General features: G+C 42.1%; 1 protein-coding gene across 25 annotated transcripts in view; it reads left to right on the top strand.

Annotated features, from left to right (window-relative positions):
* TBC1D5 (TBC1 domain family member 5) overlaps positions 1-22,056 on the top strand; it is a 559,964-nt gene that overhangs the window by 442,030 nt on the left and 95,878 nt on the right. For all 25 annotated transcript variants that reach the window (XR_011487445.1, XM_070467024.1, XM_070467039.1 and 22 more), the window contains one exon: positions 20,235-20,320. Coding sequence is in view for 24 of the 25 variants with exons in the window: in XM_070467024.1 (XP_070323125.1) it covers positions 20,235-20,320 (86 nt within the window). In the remaining variant the exon portion in view is untranslated. The remainder of the gene's footprint in view (positions 1-20,234; positions 20,321-22,056) is intronic.

Genomic DNA, 22,056 nt, shown 5'->3' with positions numbered 1-22,056 from the left:
CAGAAGGCTCCTTGAAGGCTTTCGGGGAAGAGGTTTTAAAGGAGGGTGAGGCTGGGGGCGGCAGCATGTGGAATCCTCTTGTGTCCCGCTCTCACACTGACTGGCTTAAGGTGAGGGTCAAACAGCATCAGCCTTCCGGTTTCAGCCAGCCTGGAGTCTGTGTGCGCATGGCCAGCCTTCATCTGGAGGAGCTCTGCCTCCTGTAAAAGCCGCTCAGGGACGGGTGTCAGGCCTGCGTTTGCGTCTTTCAGGGAACTCTGCTGTTGTGACCAGTTTCCCACCCTCGGAGCTGTTCTTTGTTTCTGCGTCTTCACATTCATTCCCAGTCACTAACTCTTTGCGTCAGCCTTTTGAGACTCAAGGCAGGCCTGGGAGACTAAAGGCCTTTTACTTCAAAGGTCGGGGACACGGATCCCTTGGGATTAAGATACCGTTGTATATGGTTTCAGTTCCACCTCTTCTTGGCTGCTGCTCAGTCTGGAGAACAGGTTTGGGAAAAGAAAGGGAGCACAGTTTTGGATTGAGAGGTTAATCATAAAATCGGCAGAGGAACTCAGTTTCAGGGGACTTGGTTTCAAGAGATTTTTCCCAGACATTGGCATTCTTATCTGTCTTGATAGCCCCCCAAGTTTCTCTTCTGTAGTGTTTCTTTAAAATGTAATGAAGAGAGATGAATTGAGGATGTTGCACAGAATGTAAGCCCTAGAACTGACCATCATCAAGTCTTAGGTTGGGTTGTTAGTGATTTGATTCTTTCTGGCCTTTTTTGGGGCTTCCCAGGTGGTGCTAGTGGTAAAGAACCTGCCTGCCAATGCATGTTAGATGTAAGAGATGCAGGTTCCATCCCTGGGTTGGAAGGATCCCCTTGGAGGAGGGCATGGCAACCCACTCCAATATTCTTACCTGGAGAATCCCATGGACAGAGGAGCCTGGTGGGCTACAGTCCATGGGGTCGCAAGGAGTTGGACATGACTGAGCAGTTCAGCAGCATGCACGACCTTTTCTTGAAGCTCCTCTGTGATAGGAGTGCTGATTCCTCACTGCCCTTTCTCACTGCGACGGCGGAAATAGCGCTGCAGATCATTGCACTCGAAGCAAGCGTTGCGTGATGCCTACTTGGTTTGCTGTCTTTGTGGGAACAGCACCAAAGTAAGACAATTTGAAGAAAGCAGAAAAATGACAGGAACAGTTAGAGTTGTTTTTCATGAACTCAGGAAAGAGGTAAACCCTTTACCCTTATTTTTCTAGCCAGTATCTGAAGAAATCCTGTCAGATTTTCTCATAAAGCTTCTTCTAACTTAATGTATCTATTATCAATTCCACTAAAGAGGACCCACTGACAAGAGTGTCAGCTATTAACTTGAGATCCAACTACTTAATTTACGTAATTGGTAACATCTTATTTACACTCTCACTTGAACTTCCTTCCATTTGAGTTCTAGAGACTAAGTGATTAATACGTAGGAAACTATTTGAAATAGCACTGAACAAAAACTAAAATTTCAGAATATATTTAGGACTTACTCATTCAAAAGCAACTGACTTCCAGTTAAACAAGGGAGAAGTGATTTCATTATCAAAGAGGTAAAAGAGTTTTATGCCCTAAAGGGTTTCACTGTAGGGTTTAATATTTGTGAGTGTGTGTATGTATTTAAAATTATAGTCCTTTTCTACCAACCACTCTTTTTTATATAAGAAAGCAATAGAACATAGATAATACATCTGTATTTTTCGTTTCTTTCTTCCTTTAAAAAAAAATGAGGTATATTTATGAGCTTCTTGAAAAGAGAAAATCTAGAGAGTAACTTCAAGGAGCACTTGAGGAAAGTAGCGGCAGAGGCTTGGTGAGTGGATCCAGAGCTTTGGGTAGTGAACCGTTAGTTGTATTTCCAAGATATCTACCTACTGATTGAGTTTGTGGAAAAATATGTAGGTGAGCAAGTTTGTGAGAATATTTAGGTGTAAGAGGGTTGGATAATGAGTTGGTTTTGAGCAAGTTGTGGATCTCCAGGAAGAGACTCCAGAAGGCAACTGGGAACATGTCTAGGACTCAAAGGAGTGATCTGGACCAAGATACAGATTTAGGTGCCTTGGAACACAGGTATGAACTGTAGATGAGGGAATGTGAGTTACTCAGGAATAGTGTGTTGGGGGTCAGAGGAAAACTGGAGGGGAATCACAGGATGTAATGGTCAGGACACAGGACGGCACGTGGGGAAGACTTGGAACGTGGACAAGCATGAGAAAGCAGGGTTACGTGTAGGGTTTTGAAAGCACTCTTTAACTGATGTAGCATTGGTCTCTGACGTGTCTCACCTGCACCACATTAAACCTCTGCCTCTGTGTAAACTGTAGCAACTTCAGTCACTGCCGAGACTTCGGTCTCTGTCGCCCTGTCTCCACGGTAACCCTTTGCTCACTTCACCGGCCCCACCCTTCTCCTCTGTAACCGCTACCCTGTTCTCTGCATCCGTGTTTGGTTTGTTTGTTCATTTATGTTGTGTTTTTTAGTTACACTCCAGGGTTAAGTGAGATCATATAGGACTGCTCTTTTTCCCTTTAACTTATTTTACTTTGCATAATGTCCTCAGGGACCCCATCTATGTAGTCCCAAGATTTCTTTTCTTGTTTTTTTTCATGGCTGAGTAGTGTTCCATTGTAGATGTATACCAGTTGAGAAGATAAGATTATTAGGCAATATAATTGCTTACGTGTCGATAAGCCCAAGAACTAGAAATGGTTAGTGACAGATGTTATAGAGAGATAAACTGAAATAAAAATAAACAGCCTTGTTGAAACTGAGATGTTTAGGGTGAGTATTGAAGGGGAAATAAAAACTGAAACAGTGACATTAAGAAAAACAAAAGAGAAGCAAAAAGATTGTAAATGATTGCAAAATTTAAAAACAATAGTGTGGAATCTAGAGGTGAAAATAGCAACTAGTGTTGCTGACAGCAAAGGTTACATTGTTTTCAAATGCATAGATAATGTGTCATTTCTCAACCAGATCCTGAATAAAGTAATATGCCAAATTTTTCATTCCTAATTTTGAGATATGAAAAATTGTGAAATGTTATTTGAAAGTATAAACTGATTATTTAAAAGAAACATAGGTAACACTTAAAGCATGGTTACCTCTTTATACCTGGGACTGTGATTATTTAACCCAAAAAGAAAACTAAGGGTTAATTAGCATACTTTGTGAATGACGGCAGCCACAGATATATGTAGGCAGAAGAGGTTTGAAGATGGAAATAGATTTAGTTCCTGACTGTACCGTTACTATCTTCATGACTTTGGCCAAAATGCGAACCATTCTAACTGGTCCTTTTACCTGTAAAGCGGTGCTGAGCTTGTTGGGACGGCTGTGTGAGTGTGAGGTGGTGCTTGTGGACCACATGGGTGGTCTGGCATCAGTGAGTGATGGCTGGTGGTCTGTGCGCTTTCTCAAGAGGAAGAAGCAGGGCGGAACGGGCGGGACTCTGTTTGAGGGTCTGTCTCAGCTGCGGGTTTTCTCCCCCTAAACCTAGTGTCTGATTGATGCTTTATAAATGAACAAGATTGTTCCTAAGCCTCTTAGTTTTTGGTTTCCATTTACATAGTAAACTTCCTAAACAATTTAATGTATTGTTATGTGTTGATTTTTTTTTTTTTTTTAATTTTTGTGGCTCCCTGGCAGACCAGTGCTTAGGACTTGGTGCTCCCACTGCCAGGGTCCCAGGTTCGATGGCTGGTCAGGGAACTGAGATCCGTAAGCTGTGTGGTGTGGCTATAAATAAGTAAATCACCTTTAAAAAGAAACTTACCAGTTGCTTGTTGTGTAGGTGTGTAGATAGGTAGCGTGAGTTTGAGCAAACTCCAGGAGATAGCCAAGGACAGGGAAGCCTGGTGTCTGCAGCCCACGGCGTCGCAGAGTGGACACAACTGTGCGACTGAACAACACATAGACAGTTAAACTTTGAAGTTCTAGACATCATTGATCATTAACCAGCACCATCTAGAAAAAGAAGTCACCTTTTATGGCTGATGAGAACTCGAAGAATGACAAAACCATTTCTTACTGCTGCACTGCTTCTGTCTATAACCACCCCCCTCCCCCAACAACACATTCAGGTTGACGACCCCTCCTCCTCCTCCTGTTTGCTGTTCAGTTGTCACTTCCTCTGGGAAGTCCTCCCGGATGAAGTAAAATCCCCCGTTACGCACTTTCCTAGCGCCCTGTGCTTCCTTTTCTGAGCGCTCGGCAGGGACACAGTCCGACACTGGCATGTGCAATTGTTCCGTCGTCTCATCCTCGTGCCCCTTCAGGGTGGGCTCGAGGCTGCTGTGCCCCGCTGTCCCCCCCGGTGCCCAGCGCAGTCCCTGACGCCTACAAGGCATCTGCAGAGGAGGGTCTGTGGACTGGTGGGTGGCTGGCTGCGTGGAGCCAGAAGAATGGTTTTCTTTGCACATTGTCTTCACCCCAGCTGTGTGGTCTTCCTTCTCCTGGGATTGCTGTTTCTTCCCTTTTCCTGTGGGCACCTTCACAACCTTCCTTCTCATCCAGCCAAAATCACACTTCTGGGTTATGAAACGGCACCCAGATTCTCAGCTTCCTAATGAAACTCCTATGAAGGTTCAGGCAAACAGTATCAAAACCATGAAAACCAAACAAAGCAGACAATCTCTGCCTACAAGGAGTTGAGCTCAATTAGGAAAACTTAATTATATTGCCCGTGCTTTCTTTATAAAGCTGGGCGCCATCCACAGCCACTCAGCCCGCTGCTCCTTTGTGAAATAAGTCATCAAACAGGTAGTCACGTTGTCATAGGCAGCCCCTGCGCACCCTGGTTACTGAGCTTGGCCTCCCCTGCGAGAACAGGCTGCCCGCTGCGGCTGCTCACTGGGCTTCTTTCCGTTTTTCTGGAAAGAGAGATGACCTGAACCGTAACCGTGATACAGATCAGGACAGCGGACCTAGCTAGTCGGCCCTCTGTTCATCCGCAGGAGCTCCCGGCAGCGTGAGAGCGCCCTCAGTCGCCAGGCAGCCCTTGCACAGCGTCTTGCTCACGGGGCTGCGATGGCAGCGCCGTGGGCCTCGCCCTGCGGGAAGGGCCGAGGCCGCCTTCTCCCTGAGCCGTCAGTCGCGCCTGCGTGCGGGTCGAGTGTCTCTTCACCCCCCTTCTCTGCAGCTCTCTCGGTAAGAGCCGGGCTCTCATGAGCTCTCCAGTTCGTCTAGCTCACAGACGGTCACCAAGTACATACCGGGTACCACACAGAGGGGATGCGAAGGGAGACCTGGTCATGACCCAGCCCTCAGGGACCTTCCACTCCACGCGGAAGGCAGATGTGTACACAGGTGGCCGTCCTACAGGGCAAGTGAAGTAAATGCAGAACTAACTTAAAATTAGCAGGCTGTTGGAATCGAGGCCGCAGGGTGACATGGAAATTTACAACAGAATTTACGAAAGGCTTCACATAGGAGGTGTATTTGACAAAGAATGAGGAGAATTCTGGGAAGCAGAGAATAATGCATAGATACCCTAACCCAAGGAAACAGTTTCCCTCAAGTCTGGCGATTTGGGGAGTGTTCAGAGATGCTGGCAAGTGGAGCATTAAGTACCTGGTAGGTGATACTCCTGGGCTTCCCTGGTGGCTCAGCTGGTAGAGAATCGCCTGCAACGTGAGAGGCCTGGGTTTGATCCCTGGGTCAGGGAGGTCCCCTGGAGAAGGGAAAGGCTACCCACTCAGTATTCTGGCCTGGAGAATTCCAGGGACTGTGTAGTCCATGGGGTCGCGAAGAGTCGGACACGACTGAGCGACGTTCACTTTCAGCTGATGTGAGACATATTTTAGGGCTGGATCATGGAGATCATGGTGGTCCTTGAATGTCTTGCTGAGAAATTAGAACTTTGAGACTTGATTGATTGAGTCAATTGAGACTTGATTCAGAACTAAGGGAGAGAATTTAAAAAAAAAAAACCTCAGACCTATATTTTTCTAAGGTGATTGAGGTGGTATTATGTGTATCAGTGGGCCCAAGATTAGAGACTTGATACAGTCAAGGCAAAAATCAAGACAGTTCGGAACCACAGTGAGGCTCCTGGTCATGGAGCTGTTGGGGCTTGCCACAGGAGTCCTGGGAGGCAGAATGATAGAACTCGCTCAGCCCAGACGTTTTATGTCCTAGGTCTAGGGTTCTGATAGTGAGAGTGAACGTCACTCAGTCGTGTCCCGACTCTTTGCGATCCCATGACTATACAGTCCATGGAATTCTCCGGGCCAGAGTACTGGAGTGGGTAGCCTATCCCTTCTCCAGGGGATCTTCCTGACCCAGGAATTGAACCAGGGTCTCCTGCATTGCAGGTGGATTCTTTACCAACTGAACTATCAGAGAAGCCTGGGATTCTGATAAGTGGTTTGAAATATTAATACCAGAAATTGAGGCTTAGGAGTTTTGTGGAGGGATGAGTATTGAAAGAATTGGACAAGATAATTGAGAGTGTATTTCAGAGATCACAAAATCACAAAGAGTTACTGACAGATCTGTAAGATTACCTTTTGTGCATGTGTGTGTGTGTTTGTAGTGAAATCTTACAGCTGGTGCCATTTAAAGCTTATGGATGACCTTCAAATGTCAGCCTTATGCCATCTCACCTTCCAGATTCTCAAAGGCCTCTGAAAGGAGTGAGTCCTGCGTGAGGTCATAGAGGTAGGCTAAACAAAGCATAATGCTGTCTGACAGACTTTTGCTAAGAGTAGCAAGTTCAGCCAGGATCAGGAGCTGTCCTTCATGCCTGTTTAATCTAGGATGTAGGTGATGTAATGATTTTAGAGTACAAAATCTAAGCTGAGTAGGATATAAAATATTTTTATCTTGTTTATATAAAATATAACTAAAGAATTAAGCTGTATTTTTGGTTTAGTGCAAAGTAGTATAAATAAGAAATCAGAAGTGATCCCTACCAGTAAACTCATGGTGGAGATAACTCCCATTGATGGTCAGATGGGAGTGGAGTAATATGATGCATGATATGAAAGTGACAGCAGTGTGAAAAAGTACCAAGTACAGATTCACATGCTAGCAATGTGAATGCTCAAAATCCTTCAAGTCAGGCTTCAACAGTATGTGAACCGAGAACTTCCAGATGTTCAAGCTGAATATAGAAAAGGCAGAGAAACCAGCCAGCATCCATTGGATCACAGAAAAAAGCAAGGGAATCCCACAAAAATTTCTGCACCATTGACTATGCTGAAGCCTTTGACTGTGAGGGTCACTACAAACTGTGGAAAATTCCTAAAGACATGGGAATATTAGACCTGCCTCCTGACAAACCTGTATGCAGATCAAGAAGCAAAAGTTAGAACCAGACGTGGAACAACAGACTGGTTCCAAACTGGGAAAGGAATACAACAAGGCTGTATATTGTCACCATACTTATTTAACATCTTTGCAGAGTACATTATGCAAAATGCCAGGCTGGATGAAGCACAAGCTGGAATCAAGATTGCTGCGAGAAAAATCAATAACCTCAGATATGCAGATGACACCACCCTAATGGCAGAAAGTGAAGAGGAACTAAAGAGCCTCTTGATGAAAGTGAAAGAGGAGAGTTGGTTTAAAACACAACATTCAGAAAACTAAGATCATGGTATCTGGTCCCATCACTTCATGGCAAATAGGTGGGGAAACAATGGAAACAGTGAGAGACTTTATTTTCTTGGGCTCCAAAACCACTGCAGATGGTGACTGCAGCCATGAAATTAAAAGACGCTTGCTCCTTTGAAGAAAAGCTATGACAAACCTAGACAGTGTATTAAAAAGCAGAGATATTACTTTGCTGATGAAGTTTCGTGTAGTCAGTGCTATGGTTTTTCCAGTAGTCATGTACTGATGTGAGAGTTGGGGTTCCCAGGTGGCGCTAATGATAAAGATCCTACCTGCCAGTGCAGACTTAAGAGTCACAGGTTCAATCCCTGGGTTGGGAAGATCCCCTGGAGAAAGGCATGGCAACCCACTCCAGTATTCTTGCCTGGAGAATCCCATGGACAGAGAAGCCTGGCAGACTGCAGTCCATGGGGTTGCAAAGAGTTGGACACAACTGAAGCGACTTAGCACAGATGTGAGAGTTGGACCATAAAGAAAACAGTGCACTGAAGAATTGGTGCCTTGTGTGGTGCTGGAGAAGAGTCCCTTGGACTTCAGGGAGATCAAACCAGTCAATCCTAAAGGAAACCAACATGAATACTCATTGGAAGGACTGATGGAAGGACTGATGCTGAAGCTCCAGTACTTTGGCCACCTGATGCGAAGAGCCAACTCATTGGAAAAGACCCTGATGCTTGAAAAGATAGAAGGCAGGAGGAGGAGGGGATGACAGAGGATGACAAGGTTGAATGGCATAACCCACTCAATGGACATGTGTTCAAGCAAACTCCAGGACACTGTGAAGGACAGGGAAGCCTGTCGTGCTGCAGTCCACGGGGTCGCAGAGTCAGACACGAGTGAGTGACTGAACAACAACAAAAACAGAAGTCTTTGGGAGGGCAGAGGGATAAGCTCAGAGTTTGGGATTAACAGACACACACTATTATATGTAACATGGATAAACAACAAAGATAGTGAACCATATTCACTGTCTCATGATAACCTATAGTGAAAAAGAACCTGAAAGAGAAGACACAGGCATGCATGCATGTATGTGCACATAGATGCGTGTAACTGATTCACTTTGCTGTCTACCTGAAACTAAGAGGATGCAGTGACCAACCACGTGTGTTGGTTGCTTAGCCGTGTCCTGCTCTCTGTGACCCCATGGACTGTATCTGACAGCCTCCTCTGTCCATGGTATTCTCCAGGCAGGAATACTGGAGTGGGTTGCCATTCCCTTCTGCAGGGGATCTTCCTGACCCAGGAGTCAAACCTGAGTCTCCTGTATTGCAGGTAGATTCTTTACTGGCTGAGCAATCAGGGCAGCCTGCAAATCAACTATATACTCCAGAAGAAAATAAAAGTCTCTACCCAGTCCCCCTTCATATGTATCCATCCATTTCTCCTTCCAGGAAAAAATGTGTGTGTGTCTGTATTTGTGTATTCATTTACCAGTGCATATCATATTTTTTGTTTTTAACAGCTTGATTAAGATGTAGTTTACATACAATAAAAATCCACTAATTTAAAGCGTACAGGTCAATGATTTTTAGTGTAGTTACAGAATTCTGTAGCCATCACAATAGTCTAATTTTAGAACATGTTCACAATACCCCAAAGAACCCTTGTACTCCTGATCGGTCATACCCTAGTTTTCTCCCCCCACTCAAAAACTCTTTCCACCCTACCCTAGGCAACCACTCATCTGATTCCCATCCTAAGGACTTGCCTATTCTAAATATTTTGTGTAAATGGAATCATACAATATTTGGTGAGTAGGTGGGGCTGGTGACTGGCTTCCTTAATTTAGCATAGTTTTTGAGGTCTATCCATGTTGTAGCATGTAGCAATACTTCATTTTTTATTGCCAGTTAATATTCCATTATGGATATACCACATTTTGTTTATCCGTTAGTCACTTGGTAGACATTTGGATTGTTTCCACTCTGTAGCTATTATAAATGATGCTGCTATGCACATTTCCCATGCAAGGGTTTTTTTTTTTTTTTTAATATTTTTTATTTCTCCTGAAGTAGAATTGCTGGGTCATATGGTTACTTACTCTACATCCAACATTTTGAGGAATTGTCAAAAGCTGTTGTGCAAAGTGGCTACACCATTTTACATTCCCACCAACAATGTATGAAGGAGGGTTCAATTTTCTCAGCATACCTGCCAGCACTTGTTAGGCCTGTCATTTTTTATTATAGCCATTTGAAGGGGTATGAAAGAGTATCTTATTGTGGTTTTTATTTGCATTTCCTTGACAACTAATTATGTTGAGCATCTTTTCATGTGCTTTTTTGAGAAATGGCTCTTTGGATCCTTTGTCCATCTTTATTAGAGTTGTGAGAATTATTTATATATTCTAGATACAAGATTCTCATCTGACATATGATTTGCAAGTATTTTCTCTCATCTGTAAATCGTCTTTTCCCTTTCTTAATGGTGTCCTTTGAAGCACAAACATTTTTAAGTTTGATGAAGCCTAACTTATCATGGCAAATAGATGGAGTAACTGGAAACAGTGACTGACTTTATTTTTCTGGGCTCCAAAATCACTGCAGATGGTGATTGCAGCCATGAAATTAAAAGATGCTTACTCCTTGGAAGGAAAGTTTTGACCAACCTAGATAGCATATTAAAAAGCAAAGACATTACTTTGCCAACAAAGGTCCATCCAGTCAAGACTATGGTTTTTACAGTGGTCATGAACGGATGTGAGAGTTGGACTATAAAGAAAGCTGAGCACCGAAGAATTGATGCTTTTGAACTGTGGTGTTGGAGAAGACTCTTGAGAGTCCCTTGGACTGCAAGGAGATCCAACCAGTCCATCCTAAAGGAGATCAGTCCTGGGTGTTCATTGGAAGGACTGATGCTGAAACTGAAACTCCAATACTTCGGCCACCTGATGCAAAGAGCTGAGTCATTGGAAAAGACCCTGATGCTGGGAAAAATTGAGGGCAGGAGGAGAAGGGGATGACAGAGGATGAGATGGCTGGATGGCATCACCGACTCTATGGACATAGGTTTGGGTGGACTCCAGGAGTTGGTGATGGACAGGGAGGCCTGGAGTGCTGCAGTCCATGGGGTCACAGAGAGTCTGACACAACTGAGCAACTGACTGAACTGAACTGAACTGATCAATATTTTCTTTTATCACTTATACTTTTGTTGTCATTTCTAAGAAATCATTTCCTAACCCAAGATCACAAAGATTTACTCCTGTGTTTCATTCTAAAAGTTTGATAGTTTTGACTGTTCCATTTAGGTCTGTGATCCACTTTAAGTTGATTTTCTGTGGTGTGAGATAGGGGTTCAAATTCATTCTTTCCCATTTGGGCATTAATTGTTTGTTGAAAAATCTTGTTCTTTGCTCCATTGAATTGTCTTGCCTCTTTGTCAAAAATTAATTAATAAATGTGAGGGTTTATTTCTGGACTCTCAGTTGTATTCCATTGATTGATAGGCCTGCCCTTAATGCTAGTGCCATACTATCCTGATTATTGTAACTTTGTAGTATGTTTTGAAATCAGCTAATCTGAGTCACTTGCATTTCCATATGAATTTTAAGATCATCTTTGTTGATTTATGCAAACAATTCCTTTTTAAAAATATTGGTAAAAATACCATTTGTATTCATAACTGCTTTTAAATTATAGTCATGATCAAATCAGATGTATATCTCATTTAATAATTAATTTAAAAGCACATTTTACAATATCATAGGGGCTTCCCAGATGGTGCTAGTGGTAAAGAATCCATCTATAGGTGCAGTAGGTGCAGGAGGCCCAGGTTCAATCCCTGGGTTGGGAAGATCCCCTGAAGTAGGAAATGGCAACCCCCTCCAGGATTCTTGCCTGGAAAATTCCGTGGACAGAGGAGCCTGGTGGGCTACACCATGGGGTCACAAAGAGTCAAACATGACGGCGTACACACATGCAGTGTTACAAATTTGTTCAATATTTCAGTTAGTGTATTTCAGTATAATTGTTTTTCCTTCATAATCCTATGTATTCTCTTATGTATTTAAACACATTATTCTGAAAAGGGGACCAAAGTCTTCACCAGATAGCATAGTAGTCCATGGTACAAAGGGATCAAGAGCCCCTAGCATGGATAGGCTGAAGCGAACAGCCTGCTCACTGGAAAAGACCCTGATGTTGGGAAAGACTTGAAGGCAGGAGAAGAGGGAGACAGAGGATGAGGTGGTTGGATGGCATCTCCAGTTCAGTGGACGTGAACTTGGGAGAACTCCAGGAGATGGTGAGGGACAGGGAAGCCTGTGCTGCGGTCCATGGGGTCAGAGAGCCAGGCACGGCTTGGCGACTGACCAACAGCAACACCGCATAGACACTGCTTGCGTGGACAGCTTCCTGGGGGCGGCGCTCTTAATGCTGGGCTGCGTCAACAGGCGCTGATTAAATGGGCTGTTTTTATGCCATTTTCCTCTCTTTAGAGAAGTTAACACCTGGTGTCAGTGTTTTTGTTGTGACAATGAAATCTAGAATAAAACAATCAAGAAGGCAAGAAGAGTCCATCTATAGGGACTTTTCTTGCTGTTTCTGGGTTTAATTTGACATACTTTCTCAAGTAGAGATTGGCCTCACTCAGGAAAATAAAACTCTAATCTGTCAGTTACATTTGGTTTCTGAGTTCTTTACTTGGACATTTCAAAATTTAGTGTATATACTTCATTGTTATCCTAGAAAGTGTCAGAAAAAAAAGAGTGTAAGTACATGACCGTAGTAAAAGTGTATTTATATAATGAGATTTTTAACTGCAGGATGTTTTTTCATTGAAGTGACTCCCAAGATTGCATGAGCAGTGTGCTGTGCAAGGCTTTCTTTTGCCAGGCCTGAGTGCAGGAGCTCAGCTTTTGTTTCCTTGGCAATGAAGATAGCCGGGCAAGAAGGGGAACAAAGGTGGGGTCAGATGTCTCAAATCAGAGTTCTCAGTCCTATGGGGCCACATAGACTTATTCTTGAAGATTCAGAACCCCTAAAACCATTTGTAAATTGCTTCTGTTTTGATGATAATTTGTTTAAACTTATTTTAGCACTTCTAAAAATAAAAAACTTGAGAGGGTAATTTTTATATCCGAGATTTTAGTTTCTTAAAGTCTCTTTCCCAAATTGGAATATTTAGGGATTTTTTTTGAGATTTCTTCTTTCCTTTTTCTTCTTTATATGATTGAAAGTTGGGAACCTTCACTCTCTGAAAAAGATAAATGGGGTTCCATGTGTCTGAACCAGAGAAGTCAGACCCCTGCCCCACTCTGCTGACAGTCAGGGAAGGAAAGAGGTGAAGAGTTCGGAATGAGCTCACCAACTGCCCGAAAGGAGGGTTTTGAGGCCCAGTGCAGTTCCATGGGGAATGGGCCAACATGAACCTCCTTCCACAGGCACTTACGTGTTTGTGTTGGGGCATGTTAATCTGGCCGTGTCCTCCATGCTAAATTCAAACTGTAAATGCATTGGAAGAAAGAAAAGACGTTATTTCTCTTGGTGTCTGTTTACTGTGGGAGGCTCCCATGGAGCGTAGCTCTCAGGAGGTCGCGACGCCCCTCGGCGTCTGAGGTCTCCGCGTCTGAGGTCTCCGCATCTGAGGTCTGGGCTTGCCGCGCTGTGTGCGTGGCTGTGACTTTGGGAACTGGGCTCATCCAGCGTGTCACCCAAACCTGGCGCGGCTTCAGAGCTTTGTCTGTGTCTTCACCAGTTAACACTTTTTGCTTCCTTTTTTTTTTTTTAAGGTCTTTTAACATTTTGTTTTAATCTGTCGATGCATAAATTGAAAGTACCTAAATTTCTCTGTCAATTGCACTAAAATTCTTAATACCTAATCTCTTTAATATATATTTCTTATCAAAAGACATAGGAATTGTTAGTATATAAGCCAGGGGTCATTTTAATCCTGGCCCTGAGATGAAATTCTGATTTACAACCCTGTTGAAAAAGTGTGTTTTCTTTAAAAAAAAAAAAATAAGATCTATGTTAACTTGATGTATGTGTTGTATCCACATTTTAGATTTTTGAATATTATTAAAAAAATCGAACTAGATCTTACTTTTGGGAATCCAGTGTTTTGTGAACTTATAAGCATTTGGCGTTTAATGCATGGTATGGGCTTTTTAAAAAAAAAAAGGAAAAATGATTTAGATAAGGCAGGTGATGGTTCATAATACTATTATACATAAATACATGCAGTAAAATCAGTATTGTCTCAGTAGCAAGTAATATGAAAAGAAAATCAGCTCTTGGATAAATGACGAAAGAAATAAAATACAAGTCTAGATTTGATAGCAGTATCTACGTAAGACCACTTATTATATATTTTAGGGAATTTTATGAGCATTTAGGATTGTAGCGTCTGCCTTTTTGATCCTGTGTGTTACTCTGATTTTAATGAAGAGGGCCGTATGTGGCAGTAAGAAGCAGAAATGCTGAGACCTTTGTGGACCCTCTAGCAGTCAGTGAATATCAGATCACAAATCTCCCCAGCTTTAATTACAGGCAAAAGAAAAGACAAAATTAGCATTTTAATATAGAAATATCTTAGGCTTTAGGAGAATTATGATAAATCTAATGTTGCCTAGTGAACCAAAGAGGGGATATTACAACAAACTGTCTCCTTAGGAATATTTGTTTAAATAAAGGCAACAATACTTCATCCTTATCTTTTTTGGGTAATTATCACTATTTCAGGCTGTTCTTTGTTCCAGGTTTAAAATACCTTTAGTTGGAAAAAAAAGAAAAAGTAATTGGCAGTGTTTGTTTTCTATAAAACTACAAGAAGGGAAAAATCCTGTTTGCTTGGCACTAACCAGATAATTATTTTAGGGAGAGTTTTTGCTCTGCAGAGCCGGTTCACTGGTGCCATGGCGGCCCGTGCACTTGGATGCGTTTAGGTTACCTCGTTTCAGCTCCAGCGTATTAAACTAACTCCTCTTCCAGGGCTGAGGTTTGCCCACCTGTCTCCCCTAAAACACCTGCAACATATGTTTGCATAACCCTGTAATGCTTTGCCTTTGGGGTCCTGAGAAATTCCCCCAGAGCTTTTTGCTTATAAACAGCTGAGCAATTCGTTTTTCTAATGACGGTTGCTTTTCCCCCAGCATTGAGGCAATAACATATTCACTAAAATAAGAGTCTCATTTTTCATCAAAGGGAAATGTTCGACATATTTTTACAGTGCTGTTTCTCCTTCTGAGCCTTATTTTTCCCTTTTTCTAATCTGGCATGCTAAAAATTAAGAGTTGGTAGCAAGATATCAGGGAAAAGAAAACTAAGTAATTCTTCATTTGTCAAACATTTTCTTCATGCCAAACAGACATTGTATTTATATTGTAAATAGAAATCAACCTTTTCTATTAGACAAGTGATACAGGAACTTTATCAGTTTAATTTAATGTAAAAATTGTAACCAATAATAATTTAGACATATTATAGGAAATCCCTTTAATTACTGTAACCTCATTAGCTGGGAAACAACTGTGCTTTAATAGAATGTGGTTTACAGTTTTTAAAAACTGGTACGTGTACGCACTCCTGTTCTGATTCGTAAGACAGATTTTCTCCCCACATGTGAGGCCCAATGTGTACAATATATGTTCCTGAATATGTGTTACTTTTTTAAAACAAATGGAACGTTTGGTAAACCCTGCCCTAAGTTTCTGTATGGTTATCAGAAGGATGGAACACTGCTTTCTCTACCAGTTGGCCATCGTGGATTTTAAGTCATCAAGCTATCAGATCTGCTGTCAACATTCTGCTCATCAGCATTGAGTGTATCAGAAGGAATTCTAGCTTCTGTTTTCTTGAGCTTTTCCGAAGTGCCCACCACTGTGCCGCGCTTTATGTCCATTGCCCTGTTTAGCCCTTGCCGCGGTTTTGCAGACGAGGAAATCAGAACCGGGGCGTGAGTCCTCCACAGGCAGGCGTGGGTGGCGTGGACTCGAACCTCCCCGACCCCTGATCCCGTGCCTCTGCTACCGGGCAGCCTGAGCCCCTAAGTCAGACGTCAGGTCTGCCGCAGTCCCTGTGTGTTTCAAGTAGAACTTGAACCCTTCTTCACCTCCTGCTGGTACGTCCATCAGCACCGGGGTCACTGGCCCTGGGCCCCTTCTGCTCTGCTCAGCCCTCCATGTGTTACAAGCACCAGGCCTTTGAAAGGCACTGTGTTGTTCCAAGCGGGATGAGTGCAATCTAAAGTGTTCTGTCTGTAATGACCTTTGTGGATGAGCTTGATGTCACCAAGGTCACAAAATGGTCACATTTCATCTTGTGGTTAAGTGTGCTTCTTGTGGCTGGTTGTACTTAGTGTGGGTTAGCATTTAAGTATTCGTATACTACCGTTTAGTGGTGGGATTGTGGGCTTCCCCCGTGGCTCAGAGGTAAAGAATCCACCTCCAAAACAGGAGTCACAACAGGAACCGTGGGTTTGACCCCTGGTTTTGGGAAGATCACCTGGAGAAGGAAGTGGTAACCCCCTCCAGTATTCTTGCTTCAGAAATCACGTGGACAGAGGAGCTTGGCGGGCTACAGTCCATGGGGTCACAGAAGAGTCAGACACAGCAACTAAGCAACATACTGCCGTAGAAAAGTTGAGTTTGAACTTAGAATCCTGAAGTGTGACTGCGCGGGTAGGCGTGGCAGGGAAGGGCTATGTCTCAGAGTGAGCAGAGGGGCTGGGCCACTGTCCCAGGCCACACTCGGGAAGGGAGGGCATTTTACCTGGTTACGTACACCACAGACCTCAGAAGTGAAGGACGCGAACCGCAACAGAGAGGTTAGGCTTCAGTCAGTTTTGTCCCTAACATTGATTGCTGTCATTTAAGCACTACTTGTAAATTGACTTGGTCATGCCAAATTAACAAAAGGACTTTGAAAATTCAGAAGTACTGCACACTTTGGTCTGGTCTGGTCTTTCCCATGTAGTTCCCTCTAGAACTCTTGTTTCCACCATTATCTGTCCTGCTTGTGTTAAGTCCTTTGGCCCACGAGGCTCTAGGCTGCCTCCCCAGATTCCACCTCGTCTGTCCCAAGGGTGGGAGTTCCAGCTTTCCTCTTGTGTTGCCGTAAAGTAAATGCTGAAGAGAGAGCCTTCAGAAGAGCTTCAATAGCTTGTTAACAGAGAAGGATGGAATGGTACTTGGGAAGTTAATTAGCTGCAGTCTTGTGGAAGATTTATTTCAAGTCCATCCAGGTTGGTCTAGGAAAGGCACAGTAAATCCACGGTGAATTCAGTTTGTGATTTCTACATTTTCATGTGTAGTTATGTCGACCTCTCAGTCATGAAACATAATTGGTATGTTTCTGTACACAGACTAGCATAAGTTACATTTACCATTTTTTCTTCTGAAGAAGAATTCTCCCCCAAAAGTGGTATTTTTTGTTGTTGTTTTGTTAATGTATACTGGCTTGGAAAGCTTATAATACTTGAAATCGTGACTGTATGAAAATGGGTTTAAAATAATTGCTAATTGTCCCAATCCTTTGCAAAGACATACCAGGTTAAAGTTGTCAACATCACATGTCCTGAACAATGAGATCTTACAACTGTTGTGAGGTCTGGTCTTTGTTACATGAAGAGTTTTATGTGTGTAAATTCTAGTGGCTCTTAAATTTTAGAGGAAATTCCAGATCTATAAAAAGTAAGAATTAAAAGCTATTGTATTTCTATTAAATTCAGTTTGGAAAAAAATTCTTTAAAACAAGAGAAACAAATATCTTCTTACTTTTAAAATGATTCCACTGCATAAGGTTAGACTTCTGCTCATGTAATCTCATCCCACCTCTTATGTTGGTACATGGTTGAGTGAGAAGATATACTGCTCTAAAATTTCTTAACTTTGTAAAACCATATTCAGAAGAGACAAAAGTAACTGAATTAATTCATTATTGACCAGAGACATATTAATACGTCTTTTGTTACCCAAACATTATTGACTTGAGACATTTCAAGATTCACTTAACAAATCGCCAACCACAGGTATTCATTTCTGCAAAAATCTCTCAGTCAATAATGTGTTAAAAGAGAAGAATTATAGGTGAACTAAAGAGCTGGGTGCCCTGAATCTTACTGTATAAGTATGTGCCTTTTATACCTAGGTGTCTATATATGTGATTTCTGTAGCCACGTGTTTCCTCACTTACACATCAGACATTTGGTTCTGTTCTGTTCATTACAGTAGCTACAGTCTTTTTGTGGCCGTTGAGCCCTTCAAGTGTGGCTGGTCCAAACTGAGATGTGCTATCTGTAAAATATATGCTGGATTTCAAACACTTTGTACAAAAGAAAGCATATAAAATATCTCAATTTTTATACTGATGACATGTTTAAGTGTCAACATTTTGGTTATGTCAAATGAAACAAAATATTATTATATGTAATTTCACTCCATTTGTTTCTCTTTTTTAATGTGGTCCGCTAGAAACTTTTACATTACATACGAAGCTTGCATTTGTGAGCCGTGTTACACTTCTGTGGGACAGTGCCAGTCTGAACACCCCTGTGTGTACCTACTTATGTTTAAGTAACAGCAGACAGCAGATAGAAAATCCTGTGGAATGACTTTCAATTGTAACCTCTGATTTTATTTTCTTACATTTCAAATACTGTTTCTCAACATCATCTTTTCATTCATTCTTTTTTTTTCTATCCCTATGCCGTGTCACTTTAAGCCGCCTCTCCTGTTTGATACTAGTAAGTCTCCTAGGAATTTAAATAGACCTCAGTGAAAGCAATACTTGAGCCTCATTCATAAGTTCAAGTTAGATCATTATTCCTAATAATGGCTTTAAGTGCTTAGATAGACCAGCGCTTCATGTCTTGAATTGCTCGTCATTTCTTTATAAAGATATTTCAAGAAATTGCACGGTGCCTTCCCTTCTTTCATTGTTTTCTAGCAAAAAGTAACATAATCCTTCATTAATTTGTTGAAAGTCAAGAGAAGAAAAGCCTTTTATAGTAGTAAAAACGAAATGTTTCCAAGTACTGAGAACAAGGAGCAAGCCTGGTCATGAGCGATAGTCCTCGGAAAGCTAATTTTAAAAACACGTCATGAGTGCACTGTCAGTCCGCCAGTGGCTTTGACCTCTGTCTCGTTTTCCCGTTACGCTTGGGTCCAGGTTGTCATCAGCTACCACGAGGAAACCTATGTAATTCCTGGAGAGTGAGAAGTTGCACTGTTAGACTTAATAGCATGGTAGTCATGGAAGCATCAGTTATCTTCATCAAGGCAATTCAGATTTGATTATTGTAGAACTGTGTTGAATACCAAACCAGTGGAGTAGTAGCTGGAGCTAAATCAAGGGATTGTCGTTTTTGTCAGATGATTAGGGCTGACTTGGAAGAGATATGAAAGGGTTGAGCTGTGTAAATACTCTCTTTTCAGCAGAAAAAGAAAAGGTCCATCACGGCCTTAAGATGCAGCTTGTTAGCTTGATGAATTTCAAACTATTTAACCTTAGCAATTATGTCCCCCACCTACATGAAAGTATATCCATGCCTTGGGATTATGTCTCCAAGGACCGATATCAAAGCATGTTGATAATTTTCTGTTAAAATAAAATTCAGCCTTTCTGTGTCTAGTTGGTTCTCTCAAAGGACAGGGCATGCTGTTTCAAGGTCCCAATTATTAGTTTGAGTTACATGTTTAGGTAAACACTGGATCACATTTCCTTGTTTTAAAAAACTTTTTAGTGAAAAACATGTAGTTTAACCTTTTAGAGATGATATTCAGGTTGTGCAATTTATTAACGTGTTACATTTTTATAAAAGTGTGTTTTTGTAGAAGTGTATTTGATTAATTTTTATTTGCCCAAGGAACTTGATACTTGTAAATTATAGACACATTAAATAATAGCAACCTGTTTAAATAGACACACCCAACCTAATGATTCAAGAACATTTCTGCAAGTTTACAAATAATATTAAATGCCAGAAAGTACAATGTACTGCTGCTTTTATAAAAATGTGCGTTGGTCAGTTTGCTTTCATATTGTGGTGGTACCGTGATAATATGTCCACTACCTGGGCACTTATTCAACTCGTACATAAGAACAGATGACATAGAAACTGCTAACTTGAAAAGAATTGCTGAATTCCGGAATAACATTCATTTTAGAAGAAAGTCCCAGTGTGCCATCTACTGGGCATAGTTAGCACTCGTTGTCAAAAACTGGGTTTTGCTCTTCTTCAAGATGTAGCTTTCTTGACCACTGTCGTGTCTCCTGGTCCTAAGAATAGATTGTGCTGATGTTGCATCTTGTATAATACTTCACTTTTGTTGTGATTTTATCTGATTGTATTTTGGAAAGGCATTGAAACTGATCAAAATTACTGAAATCTAATGAAAGGAATAAATCAGTGTGACCTGAGACAGGTAAAAGTAAAATGTATTAAATTGTGTTTAATCAGACAAAGATAAGTTAGGGCAAAACTTCAACAATGAAAAAAATACCCAAGCACATTAATTATTAAACATCATTATTATATGTATTTCTTCTTTAAGAGTATAAAAGCAATTGTTTCATCATTTTTTGTCTTAGTATACAAATTATATAATTTTATACATTTTTAACTTATTGCTTTTTTCCTGTAGAGAAATCCAAGACCAGTGACTTATCAATTCCATCCAAATTTAGATTATTACAAAGCCCGAGGAGCAGATCTCATGAATAAAAGCCGGTAAGTCCTCTTTCTCTAATGAAAGTTCTAAGTCACTAAGATATTCTTGGAGATTGTCAGGAAATTTTACGCATTTGCTGAAAATAATTTTTTAGGTTTTAGTGTATCAGTGGTTAATGCATGTAATGGATCTCTGTTAAATAAATTATCTGAGTTTTTCTTGGAGGTATGAGAAAAGGTATGTTGATGTCAGTGGTAATAAAAATTAAATAAGTACAAGAGTACTTGTTACAGATTGAAGTTTGGCAACTTCATTTTTCTAACACTAATAAACCTAAAATAAATTGTGCCTACATGTATAATCTCTTTCTAGATCCTTTCTCTTGATTGAAAAGAGGCAGTTCTATAATACATGTTTAAATTATTTCAGTAACAAAATTAAAATTGGGTTTCCCAACTGTCTTTAGAACTGCACAATAAGCTATAAATGCACCTTACGTGTGCATTTGTGATTACATACATAGAAGCTTTAAGGGTCACTGTAGGAATAAAAAGTCATTAAATCCTACTTTTAAAAGAAATTCACACTTGCATAAAGGGTTGATGAACAGTTTTGTTCTTCCATAATACCACACTCAGATGTCTCAAGAGTTAACTTGTCAAACCAGAACCATCTCAAATTAGAACTTAATTTCAAAGTTTACTCTGAAAGACTGAAATGTTAGTCCTGATAAATGCTGCAAGTTGTCCGAGTTTTCTTCCTTCAGCGTTTTGCCTGCTGCTCGCTTTTCTTCAGTAGGGGTGCAGCGACCTCAGGTGCGTGGATGGAGGACACGCCCATGGTGTGTTCTCCTCTCACTTGGAGTTAAGAGAAAGGAAAAAAAAGACGTGATTCCTGACACATTGAAACCCATAGTCCATGGGATGAGAAGGGTTTTATTAAGAACACAGCTACATTGAAACCTGCGATTTGAACCCTGTTTTAGTGCAGTGTTATTTTTAAATCCAGTATCCTTGTCTGAAGTCTGTCCCTTGCTCTGATGGGCTGTGTGATCACGGGAGCAGTTGTGTGGCCCGCGAGGCTCTCGGGAGCTCTGACTGCCGCGCTGGGTCTCCGTGGCGGGCGCTGGGTCTCCGTGGCAGGCGCCGGCCGCCCTGGCGACAGTGCGCGGGCCGCTCTCTAGGGGCAGTGCTCGGGCTCCTGTTGCAGTCGCTTCTCCTGCTGCGGAGCACGGGGTCTGGGCTGGGAGGCGTCAGAAGCCGTGGCCCGCGGGCCCCAGCGCTGGCTCCGTACTTGTGGCGCCTGGGCTCAGATGCTCTGTGGCACGTGGGCTCTTCCAGACCAGGGATTGAACCAGCGTCTCTTGCACTGCAAGCCTGATTCTTAAGCACTGGCCCACCAGGGGAGGCCTGAAGTGCTTTCCTGTTTGTCCATCTGATTTTTCTTTCACAGATAAAAGGTTTATTCCCTGTAGTCACTTTTGTTCATTTAGTTTCACAGATTTTTCTGGAGTGCCAGACTGCCGTTATTCTAGGCCTTGAAGAGAGTGAACAAACCAAACAAAAACCCCTGCCCTCAGGAATCACATGGTCTAGCCACTTGTGTTTCCTTCCTCTCATGTCAAGTATGGAGGCTGGAAGTGCTCTTTAAAGTGTGTTTGAGGTCCTTTCTTCGTGCAGACTCCTCCTAGCTGGAGTCCCCTCTGGCCCCTGGGCTCCGCCCCACACCCACAGTGCACATTCCCCCCGCCGCCCCAGCCCCCAGGTGAGTTTTCACGGGACCGCGCAGAGTGCTG

This window comes from Odocoileus virginianus, chromosome 4 (assembly GCF_023699985.2).
Source record: "Odocoileus virginianus isolate 20LAN1187 ecotype Illinois chromosome 4, Ovbor_1.2, whole genome shotgun sequence".
Classification (NCBI taxonomy): Eukaryota; Metazoa; Chordata; class Mammalia; order Artiodactyla; family Cervidae; genus Odocoileus; species Odocoileus virginianus.
This window is presented reverse-complemented; position numbering and strand designations above follow the sequence as displayed.